Below are 12325 nucleotides of genomic sequence, written 5' to 3'. Positions count from 1 at the left end.
GATCTGACTGACTCTTGTCAAGGGTGGGTCATGTGTGTGCCCTTCTGGGGTAACTTTCCTCTGGCTGACACCACTGAGGGTAAGTGTCATGCAGAACTCTAGAGAACCAATCCTAGATGAGTAGAATGACAGGGTTGTCTGCAGCTTTAGGTACAGCTGATAAGTTTCTCAAGTGCCAAAACGCTTCGTGTCACAGAACGCTATTGAAATACCCTTAAGTTTCAAGGCTTCCTCATACTTCCTTTCAAACACCAGGTTCAGCTGCAGAAAGCCCTGGTAATCAAACTACTATCTTCTCTGGTACATGCTACTTTGAGGGCGGGGGTATAAAGCAGGTATCTAGCCTACAGAAGGCAATGCAAAGAAGAAGGGAAAGAAATGAGGTAGCAGCTCTAAGAAATGGGAAAATGATGATGCAGATATAGATCATATGTACACGTATATATATGTATATATACCTCTGTTGTTCTATTCACCACCAGCTAGGTTAACACATTTGGAAGCAAGGAGGAGGAAAAAATGAACGGTTAGTTTGCTGTCGGTGATCATGGATGGCAGAAAGCTCATGACAGCTAAGTGACGAGGGTGAAAGCTCTGATGGAAGCACGACAGGCACAGAAAGAAAGCTAGACTGAATGAAGGGCTATGTGACGGCCTATTCCAAATGCCACATTTCCTCCACCGAGACTTGCAAGTGTCCAGGCAATGGGAGTTGCTGGCTGGGACCCTGGCTGCTGGCATGGTTTCCACAGCTGATCAATACTCAGTGCATTGCCTACCGTCTGAGATAGCAACCAAAGGTTGACTTTGTGCACACCGTGGCTAGCATTTTGTAATTTTTCACCTTGATGTTTGAGCTGACGTGTTAACGACATTAAAAATACATGTTCAAAGGAAGGACACTGTTGGGTACGTATCGATTGATTTCTTTTGAGGTGGCCTCCATGTTAGCACACATAGGGCAGCACCCACAGTTCCCTCCCAGCTTTAGATGCCAAGGGCAGGGGATGTGCCTTCGGCTGGATGACTTGGGCGCTTGATTTCATTCCTTTCAGTGCAGTTAAGTATTTGGCATAAGCTCCAAAGGGAGCCCAGGCATTCTTCACATTTGGGTGCCTAACACAGGATGCTGCACGAGGGGCTCGTCTCCCAGGTCCTCACCTTCGACTCTACATCTGCATTGTTGTCATTCTGCAGCAGCAGGGCGGCAGCTTTCGTGTCATCTTTCCTGGCAGCGATGTGAAGAGCTGGAAGACGCACTTTTCCTTTCGTGTCGTTTTCTAGCAGGAGTGACACTACTTGATCGTGACCTTGTTGCAAAGCTACTGCCAACGGTGTGAAGCCATCCTGCGAACAGATGGATGGGTCAAGACTGGTCCCTATGGATATTTTCTTCTTCATTAACAAATAAGAAGGTGACCGAGTGACCAAATGTCAAGTTTTGTTCGGGGTTATTAAAGCTGACGTACTCAAGTAGACATATGTGGAAAGAAATTTAAAACTACACATATACCAAAGCAGGAAATAATTTAAAAATTTGTAATAAGTTTATGGGTTTCTTTCTGTGGAAAAAGTGGGTAAATTTCGAAAGTCCTACCTAAACAAGAAAAAGACGGCAGAATTTCAGTATCCATAAAATAATCTCAGTGAAAACAATTACCTCTCGGGTTAAGTCCAGGCAAATTTTTCAAAGGAGTTCATTTAAATAAGCTGTAAACATTTCCACTGATAATTTAAAACTGTTTTATCCAGTACCTTGTTGCCTAGCATATCCTGTCTGCTTCATCACTGTACCTTGTTGCCTAGCGTATATCTGGTGCTCAATTTGTATATGTGAATTGATGAACTATACTCACTGCTGTTTTAAGAAAGATATACATGAAAGACTCGTGGTTTCTCTGACCAATGAAAGAAGGGATCATACAAAATGTGACTAAAGGCAATTCAGACATACACACACATCTGTAATTTGAGTCTTCCCACCGTATGGCCCCGGGACTTGACAAAGAGAAGACAGCTACAGATTCCACTGTGGTTAATTAATTTGTGGATGGTCTGCTGACTGTAGAACACATAGTACAGGGCAGAACATCCCAGGACTGGCTCCCAAATTTTAATTCTGCAATGCTTTCATTATCACACACTCAAAAGAACATTTCAAAATTATTTTTACTACACAATTGGCAAGTAAGTTACTTATTATTTTATTCGGGTCATGATATTTTATATCTGTAGTCCCTGTGGCACATATCGAGGGCTGCTCTGATGGAGGAGTGCTTATAAGGGAGAAAGAAAAATCAGAGTTACTTGCATACTCATGTCTTGTTGGTTTTCCTAAAAGACCACTTTCACCATTGTATTCCTTGCTGGAAAACACCTACCACTCCTACCACTCATTTGGCTGAATGCAAATCAGCACATTTATATTCAAGGATGTGTAAAATATTGGCCCCAAGCGCCTAAGTGACAGTATTGCCCAGGCTCTTCTCGTACAAATCATCTCCATTCTCCTTACTAACTGTGGACGTGCGGACCATCTCCACCCTGGCTTCTAATCTCAGGCTATTTGCTGCACTCTGAAATGTCCTCCTTGTTCCACATACACAAATTCTATCTATGCTCCAAGCCTCAAGATCTGGCTGAAGTTCCACTTGCCGCTTTCAACTTTTTCCAAGAAGACCCAAATAAGGAAGAGGATGAGCATTGACGCAGCTGGAAGGACATTCCCTGCAACCATATGTAAGATAATGGAGAAAGGCTGCATACAACCTGGACGTCATCAAAATGATATCACAGGTTACACCGAGGGACATAAAGTTTAGAGTGTAATTTAATGTTATGGGAAAAGGAATCTACATAACCATGTAAATATATGATCTCATTTTCATTAAGATAAATGTGTGCGTTGTGAACATGGACAAAAAAATCTGGATGAATAAACAGAATGTTATCTCTAGGGAAAATTAACCATGGCTTTTTCTTCTTTTTGCTTTTTATTGTACTTTCTCATTTATTTAATATATTACTTTTGAAAAAAAAAGAGAAAAATACATTTAAAAAAATGGAATGGTGAAAGGAAAATTGTGTATTAAGAGTTAACGTCGCATCTCACTTTTAAAACCTGAGCAAAACCTAAGGGGTAAAAATGACAGCTCACTTCTGTTCTGCAGCCAAATGAAATGGCTACATTTCCACTGATAGGAATTTTTTAATCCACAGGGCCTATACATAAAGGAAACTACCTTGCACCAGAAAATCAACTGCAGCTGAGACATTAGCCCTGACAAGAATGTGCTTCCTGCACAAACCAATTAAAGACACAAAGTACCAGCCCTAAGGTGTTAACAGCTAAAATTAGCAGCTCTAGATTTTGTTTCCAAACCAAGTTTAAATGGTTTGGTTTGCTCTGTACAGTTATTCTTAAGAGAAAAATACAAGCCGAAAGGAAACGTGATAGGAGCTCCTTGAGAAACTTCACTGCCTTGTGGACTGTCTGGCACATGATAGGTGCTTAATAATTACTTGTGCCATATAAGTGAACAAATAAATTTACCTCATGCTTCAAAATTTTGATTAGCGAAAGAAGGAAGATATCCATGGAAAAGATACAAATGTAGTACACAGTAATACAGGAAAGGTTTCGAAAACCACAACCATGCCAAAGACTCGATACATATATACAAGGTACATATGGAAGAAAAAATGTATTGATGGACCTTGGCAATATCACATCATATAATAAATTAAAAATCCTATTAAAATGTTTCTATCTCAGGAATGCTTTCATTGCCCACTACTGTTCATTCTGTAAATACAGACTTCTGTATAAATGATACCAATATCATTGCAAATCGTAGTTAGAACATTGTGTGAATGAAACATCTTATTTCTTGCTGTTCTTTTTAGTCTCTAGTAATAATAATCCAAAAGAAGAGCTAAAAATTCAGTCAAAGCTTCAAAAAGCTCTAGATAATCAACAGATGTTGTTTATATAGTGAGGTACTAGCACCCTCATGAAGACATGGATGTGATTTGTTCTTAGAACATTCATTCATTCATTTATTTTTTAAAGCTACCAACCCCCCCAAAACCTCTTGAAATTAATATAAAGGAGTAAAAAAAATCTATCTGCATTATCTCTCTATCTATCTACATATCTCTATCTACATATCTATCTATATATCTATCATCTAAATATCTATCTACATATATATCATCTACATATCTACCTACCTACCTGTCTACATATCTACCTACCTATCTATGTACATATATATCTATCTACATATCTCTATCTATCTACATATCTATCATCTACATATCTATCTACATGTCATCTACATATCTATCTACATATACATCATCTACATATCTATCTACCTACCTGTCTACATATCTAACTATCTACATATCTACCTACCTACCTATCTACATATCTATCTACCTACCTATCTATGTACATATATATCTATCTACATATCTCTATCTATCTACATACCTATCATCTACATATCTATCTACATGTCATCTACATATCTATCTACATTATCTATCTATCTATCTATCTATCTATCTATCTATCTACCTACCTACCTACCTACCTATCTACCTACCTATCTTCTTGCTAAAAGACTGAATTAGTTGTTTAAGGATCTCATATAATATTTCTTTTTACTTGGTTGTAGTGCCTCTTTTGGGGCCTTGAAAGCTTAAAAAAAATTGGAGAACTCAGTGAGTTACTGATAATTAGCTGACAAGTTAACTCTAATCTATTAGCAGTTAATTGGGTTTATATTCGCTTCTAAAGGAGAGATCCTTGATGCTCTGTCCATCGCAGCCTGAAAAAGAATACTACCTGTCCTTCACAGACGAAAACAGTACTAAGGAATTGCTGTCATCAGGACATTCATATTATTTCGTATTTCCATCCAAAAATGCGAATGGGTTTCCTCTTCTACAACAACCTCTGCTGCCCATTCTCCCTGCAAAGCGTGATGAGACCTGCGCTTCTTCGTCCTTGAGGGACTCACTCAGGCTACTTCCTCCCAGTGTGAGGATGGGCCCTGCTCGAAGTCTACAAATGTTGGTTCCTTTGTTATTTCTTACCGAGCTCTAAGGATATTATTGTTTAAAAATACATTCTCAAGATAAAAATCACCAAGAGAACTGAAGGGTATGAAGTGAAAAGTAAGGCTCCCTCCGAATTTTCAGAATAAACCATTGGTAACAATACACTACGGACATTTTCCTGTATCAGTACATAGAGTCTTGTCTCCTTGCTAATAGTGCAGAAGAGCATTTTACTGTCTAAGTAGAGCCGTATTTACCCAATGACTTCCCTATTTGTCCTTCCTAGTTTTTTAAAAATTGTCATTAGTAATCATATTGTTGAGCTTCTTATATAATAACTATTTTTTTGCATTATCTTCTAATATATGTGACAGAAATTCTTTGAAGTGGAATTGCCACGTAAGAAGGTGTATAAATACTAATTTTGATAGTTACTGCTTCTGCAAAAGTGTTGCAACCAATTGTCAACTTCACCAATAAGGTAGTTAACTTCCAATTTTTTCTACCCCTTGAATTTCTTCCTCATCCCATGGGCAAAAGACTGGATCTCATTCTTTATCTGGTTAATAAATTAATACTTCTTTGACTATGAGGGAGGGTGAGGTATTTTAAACATTTATAGTCATTTGTATTTCTTTTAGTGTGAACTGCCTCTTCATTTACTTAGTGGTTTCCCTGAAGGCATAATCTCAAAAAAACGGTGAGGTTATATGCAATCCCTGTATTGTCATCTTTCTTGTGCCATTCAGGAAATACTTCAGAATGAAAGTCAGAGGAGTGGTATTATGACAAGGATAACCCTACATCTGTTCTAATTCATTGTTTTGTTAAAAATAAAGAATACCCAAACGTTGGTCCTTTATTATTAGCAACAGATTTCTAGTGATACACTTTACAAGGGATTACAATCTTCCATCCAGATTAGTTTAAAAAATAAACTGTATTACCTAAAACAGTACCAGTGACTTAAATAACTTTTTATTTTTAAATAACTCCTCTATTCCTGACTGCAAACGTTTTTTTTTTAAATACCACTTTTATCTAGTATTTAAAAATGTGTACTAGTTTTGTTTAGAAGTGTGAGTTTAATTAGTTTACTTTAGAAATATATAAATCCAATCATTATAATTATGCTAGCTTAAATTTGGAAAAAACCAGATTTAAAATTTATGTTTTATCACAAAAATATTTCAAAACAGTGGCTGCTTTTGAGGGAAAATTGTTAAGAAGCAGATAAGTGTCCTCAAGCAAATATGTAAATAGTAACTAAACAGCTCAGTTATAGGGTAGAGCCAGGCATTTAAGAGCAGAGAGGGTATCTCTGCAATGGAAGATTCTTGAAAGACTAGAGTTTTCTAATATATTTCATAAAACCTTGTGAGCCCACACGTTAATATACAACTGCAATGACATACCAGTGAGACAAATTCTCAATTTATAGCTTCAGGTTGATAAAATGCCCTATAAACACGTGAACTTACCCATGGAAAGAACCAAAGTGTCTTACCTCCGTGGCCAGGCTCTGGCTTGCACCATTGTCAAGGAGAAACTTGACAACTTCCAGGTGGTTCTCCTGGGCCGCCATATACAATGGTGTGAAACCATTCTGCAAAATAAGAATTAAAATGTTTGTGGCTTTTTAAAGCAAATCTATCTTTCCACTGTACTGATGATATTATATATTCCAGGAAATCTCACACGTAATAATTTTAATAATACTTTAATATATTCATATTTATTAGAACACCTAAGCACCATGATTTAAGCAGAATGTATAATTCACGATTATACTTCCTAATTCATAGTTTGAGTGTGGTTCATTGCTACTTGTCTAAGTATAATTCATACCAATATATCCACTTTAGATAAATATGTACCTTCATTTAACCATCAACTACTTACTGAGTGTTTACCACGAGTAAAGGATTTTACTAGACGCCATGAGAATAGGCATAAAAATACATTTGGTCATCGTCTCAATGAATCTTTTTTTATCCCAAGCAATAATTATGTATCTTAAATAAAATATGTAATACTTTTACATAAACTTAAACACCTGAAATAGCTCCTACTTTGGAAAGAATTTATATTAATTTTCTACAGCTTCAAACTTACCCCAGACGGGGTGACTTAGAAGAAAGGAAAGAACAGCAATTTGAAAAAGGTATATCTTCAACTTTAAAGTCAAATTCTATTAGTAGTCTACTCTTTGTAAGTATCCTTCCTTGCATTTTTTGCAAAGACGTGCTCAGAATACATACACACACATTCATATGTTATATATTCTCTTGTGCATCTTTGTCTGAAATGTGCCCAACTGCCACGGAACTTGGAAGCAAATGAATACATCCATCTTAAGCTTCTTAGTACAAATATGTTGCATGTATGTTTGTTCTCTAAAACAATGTATTTCACATCTATGAAATACTGTAATATTTTAAAAAACTTATTGTAAGATATATACACCAAAACAGGTATTTTTCAAACTATAATAAATTCTCTTTGAATATGATTTTCAGAATTCAGTCCTATTTAACGGAATGATCTGGAAATTTTGTTGTTTACATTATGCAATCTCAAAGAATAAATGTAAATACATTCTAAATTAAATGTTACCAAACATTACTCAAAACTTTGTGATTCAAAAGGTTTAGGTTAATTACTATAAGTATTAATTACTATATGATGAACATAATTCAGCCTCTGGTAACCTCACTTTTTTGGCTTCTACCTCAGAATTAGGAAGTAAGTTAAAAATATTCTTGATAAAAGTATTATCACGTAACAAATCTACCATAGCATATATACTTCATTCGTCAGAGAGTTCCTCTATTCTACTTATTCTATTTTACACATAAATGTAATAAACTAGGTTATTTGGTTGCCAAGCTCAAGATTAGAGACACCAAATTAGAGGCAGTGGAATATGACACAGTAGTCAAGCTTCTTCCTTTTAAATTATTTACCTAGTAACATCACTAAGTTCACTGCTTCTTTGTTCTGTTATGAAAGATTTTATCAATTTTAAACACGAAATCTGGAAAAACTGCAACCCAATGTGTGTGTGTGTGTGTGTGTGTGTGTGTCTGCGTGGATTTCATCTCTGTCACTCTTCCCAGAGCTATGAAAGAACCTGAAAGCTGTTTAGGATACCCTTTATCATACTGCTATTTTCTCATTTTCTTATCTGACCAAAATGAAAGATTGTTTAATCCTTGGCTGATTTAAATATCTCTTAACCAAAAAAAGGGAAAAATATTAAAAATATTAAAAAGAAAAGAAAGGTGAAAACCAGCACGGATTTTTATCACTTTATGAACTGAGTATATATCTTTCCACATCACCCAAAATTTCCAGATGGAAGATTCAGATTTTAGGAGTAAAGTTCTTAAGGAAAAATTCCACAATGGATGTCATTCTCTCGGACATAAATATCAAGTAGATAATATATGTCAGTGAATCCTCGACTTCAGGGCAGAGGTCTGCTGTAGTTCAAGTTACCTAAGAAACGCTGGTTCACCTACAAATGCCTGGTTTCTAGCCCAGTGTACCTGCCCTGTTCTGGAGGAAACCTGCCAGAACCAAGCAAACATTTCATGACCCCTGAAGGAAACCCCAAACTAGGCACTGAGGTTTAGGAGATGCTGTTCTTACAGACCTAGAGCTTCCAAAGAGTGGTTCTTAAGAAATACAACTTTTAGATCACTCCGTGCGCCCTTTCCACAATGGCAGAGAGTGAAATGTGTACAACTGGAATTTCTCAGAAATAATACGTAGACACGGGTCACAGCAAGATGGGGCTCTGTAGTGAATAGTTCCCACAACAGTTTTTCTTCTTGTTTTTTGAGTGCTTGCCATTGTACCGCTATTACCCGAAAGCTGGTCATTTTCTGAATGGTCACATTCTTTCATATTGTTTCATTTTTATATATTTTTATGGATATATAATTCACACACCCAAACACTCTTTCAAAGTGTAAAATTTAGTGTTTTTTTAAGTCTGTTCACAAAGTTGGGCAACCATCCCCACCATCTAACTCCAGAACATTCCATCACCTCATAAAGGAACCCTGGACCATTAGTATTCATTCCTCATTTGCCCCTCCTCATGTCCTCTGGCAACCACTCATCTGCCTTCCATCTCGATGGATTGGTCTGTAGTAAAAATTTCATGCAAATGGAATCATCCAGTATATGGCTTTGAACGGTCTCATTCTACTTCTGCTGACCATATTGACAAAATGGTTTTGGTGAGGCCTCCATAATGGAAATTTCAATTTTACACTGGGTGTTTGAGTGTGTGTGTGTGTGTGTTTATTTTGGTCCCTTCCTTTGGCAGTATTGTTTCTGTTTTCTTTAGAGGAACGACATCTTCAGGGATGTGTAGGTAGGACTTGTCTTGGTTGGACTTTGAAGTAAACTGGCCTGCCCTTCTTCAACCACAGGGTGGACGCACGTGCAGCACGGCTCTGCTTGCTCTTCCACGTCTATTCTATGTCCTTCTCAATTCTCTTTTCTACCAAATCTCCCCTCCCCACCCTCGAATGGCCTGTAGGGACTGAATCAAAGGGCAACCTTACCCTTTAGCTTCTGATGAGGTTCTCTCACTCCGACTACCTAGTTTCCAAAGCTTTCTGAAAGCTTCTTTAGCCTTCTATTCTATGGGTTCCTCATATAATTCCAAATTGCTGAAGTTATTTGGATTAAAGCAATAGAAACTAACACGAATTAATACAAATTTTGTTTATTGGGAAAGGATCAACAAGGCGTGAGAACACATACACACTAGTTATGGTTCTAGGAAGATAATTATAAGCATCTTTTTGAAAGAGTGAATAAAAATATTACCATTACTCTCTAGTACAAAGAGGGTTAAGGCACAAGTAATCCAGTGTGGATGACCTAGAGCTGTAATGATTTTTCATGAAATAGTACCTGGATTGGGAAGATGGTAATATTTCAGAAAGAATGTGATTTTTCTCCTAAGAGAAAAAAGTACATCACTGGTTTTATATTAATTTCCTAACTTAGGAAATTTCCAAAACAAAGAGCTGACCAAAAAGGAACATATGGGTGGCCCAATTTACATTTGCTTTTCTGTAGCAACAATACACTGAATTCTCAAAAGGCTCAAGACTGAGTATGCTTTTTGATGTCTGATTTTATCCAATATCTTCAGTACCTTCTGCTCTGATTATGCTGTTATTGTAAGTATTGTAAGTATTGTGGAGTTATCATAAGTATGCAAAGTTGCAGACTTATAGTTTTATAGACCGTACTGAGGCATGCTACCTAATACCCACTAAAATAAAATAAAATAAAATAAAAATGAAAGGAAACAATATAAATAAGGGCTTAAATTTCATCCATGCAATTTTATCCATCCTAGTTTCCTCCAACCAAGCCTTTGTATATCATAAAGTGCTGTTATTAATTAAAATGTCAAGGGCATCGTGATATATTTGTACTGATTTACATATGGTACTAATGTTTGTGAAGGCTGTTTACATCACAGGTGTGCTATTAGTTTAAAGGTCAGAAAGGCTCTATCTGGACCACACCCATTGTCTGACTTCATCAGGACCTGACCGCCCCCCACCCATAGGAAACATTAAAAAACCCAGAAAGGGGCTTCCCTGGTGGTGCAGTGGTTGAGAGTTCGCCTGCCGATGCAGGGGACACGGGTTCGTGTCCGGGTCCGGAAGGATCCCACATGCCGCGGAGCGGCTAGGGCCGTGAGCCATGGCCGCTGAGCCTGCGCGTCGGGACCCTGTGCTCCGCAACGGGAGAGGCCACAACAGGGAGAGGCCCGCGTACCGCAAAAAAAAAAAAAAAAAAAAAAAAAAAAAAAACCCAGAAAGACAAAGGAAGCATTGGTTTAATTAAAGGGTCTTGTCTTTGTAAAACCACTGTGAAAACCTGTCAATTTAGAATACTTTGATAGTTAAAATATCATATGAAATAGACTTTGCTTCTTTATAAACATAGTTGGTACCTTATATTATGGAATAAAGACAGAGAAGGAGAAAAGCGCAAGGGATGTCATTTGACACGGCAGTTTGAGATTTTTCAAGAGCAAACACTGTTAATCATTGTTGTCCTTCGTATAAAGTATTAAGAACTTAGTAGAGTTAAGAAGTTAGGAATCGTAGTAGAGTTCTTTAAAATCACAATTTAGTTATCTAACCCAATTTCTTTCTTAGGGTAGGTCTAAATGATTCCTGGAATGTTAAGTAATATAAGAAAGAGTTAACTAACTTATTAAGACCTAAGATCAAGGCAATGACAAAAATTATTACGAGAATATCCACAAATTCCTTGTGTATAGAGCCTCAGTTCATCAGAACTTGATACTGTCCCATGCCATTTTTATTTTCAAGGAGAATTTTTATATTTAAGGAAGGTGAGGGGCTCTCTTTATGCTGTTTCTTGTTGGCTATTAAATATTGTCTATAGGGTAAAATTTCACTTAGATAAGGATACACTTTCTCGAATAATAATATTCCTGGGATGTTTTATGTTCTGCCACCAAATGGAATTTCACGGCATTTCATGGCATTATTGCTTGCTGTTCTTTAAAGTTCCTTTTGAAAAGTTGCTACCAGGAATTATCTTTGAAACTCCATTCTGCTGCATGGTGATCTCATTACTTATTCTGTCCACAGAACGATGCAGTTCAGAAAGCTTCTGGGGGCAGATGTCCAGAGGAAAGGGGGGCAGGTTTTCTGTCAAGTGGGTGGCTGGGTATTCCAAGCACAGCTGCAAGGAACAGAGAATTTCACAGCCCACGTTCTCCTTCCACACTTCATCATCAGGAGAGGATGTGTATACATTGAAATCAAATATGGTTAGGATTTTATTTCGACTACAGCTTCTCCCAGACATTTCAGAGAAGGTTTAAAACCATGCCTCCTCTGAACATTAGTCATGAATGTGCATAATGTTTAAAAGAAGGGAAGGTTAATTTTTCCCTCCCTTGGGGGGAAAATAGGAAAATGAAAATGGACTAAAGAGTTTTCCCACTATCTCAGAGCTTAACGCTAGCTATTTTCTAAGTAAAAAATTACAGGGGCATTTAAAAATAATTGGTTGAAAACCACAGTACTCCTCTTGTGGTCAGCTGGTCTGTATTTCTCTTCAAGTACCATACTTGTCAATATTCAACTTTATATCACTCCTTTCTGGAAAAGCCTTATTACTGTAAGTGAGCTATCAAAGGGAATCAGCACAGGTGGCATAGACCATGTAACAAATG

At 37.1% G+C, this 12325-nt stretch overlaps 1 protein-coding gene across 1 annotated transcript in view; it reads right to left on the bottom strand.

Annotated features, from left to right (window-relative positions):
- The window catches only part of ANK3 (ankyrin 3), a 328736-nt gene that overhangs the window by 205948 nt on the left and 110463 nt on the right, over nucleotides 1-12325 (bottom strand). The window contains 2 exon segments of the mRNA XM_060033488.1: nucleotides 1162-1347; nucleotides 6578-6676. Of these exon segments, the coding sequence (XP_059889471.1) occupies nucleotides 1162-1347; nucleotides 6578-6676 (285 nt within the window).

Source organism: Delphinus delphis, chromosome 16, assembly GCF_949987515.2.
Source record: "Delphinus delphis chromosome 16, mDelDel1.2, whole genome shotgun sequence".
Lineage (NCBI taxonomy): Eukaryota > Metazoa > Chordata > Mammalia > Artiodactyla > Delphinidae > Delphinus > Delphinus delphis.
Note: the sequence above shows the minus strand (reverse complement) of the source record. Positions and strands in the feature narration are given on the sequence as shown.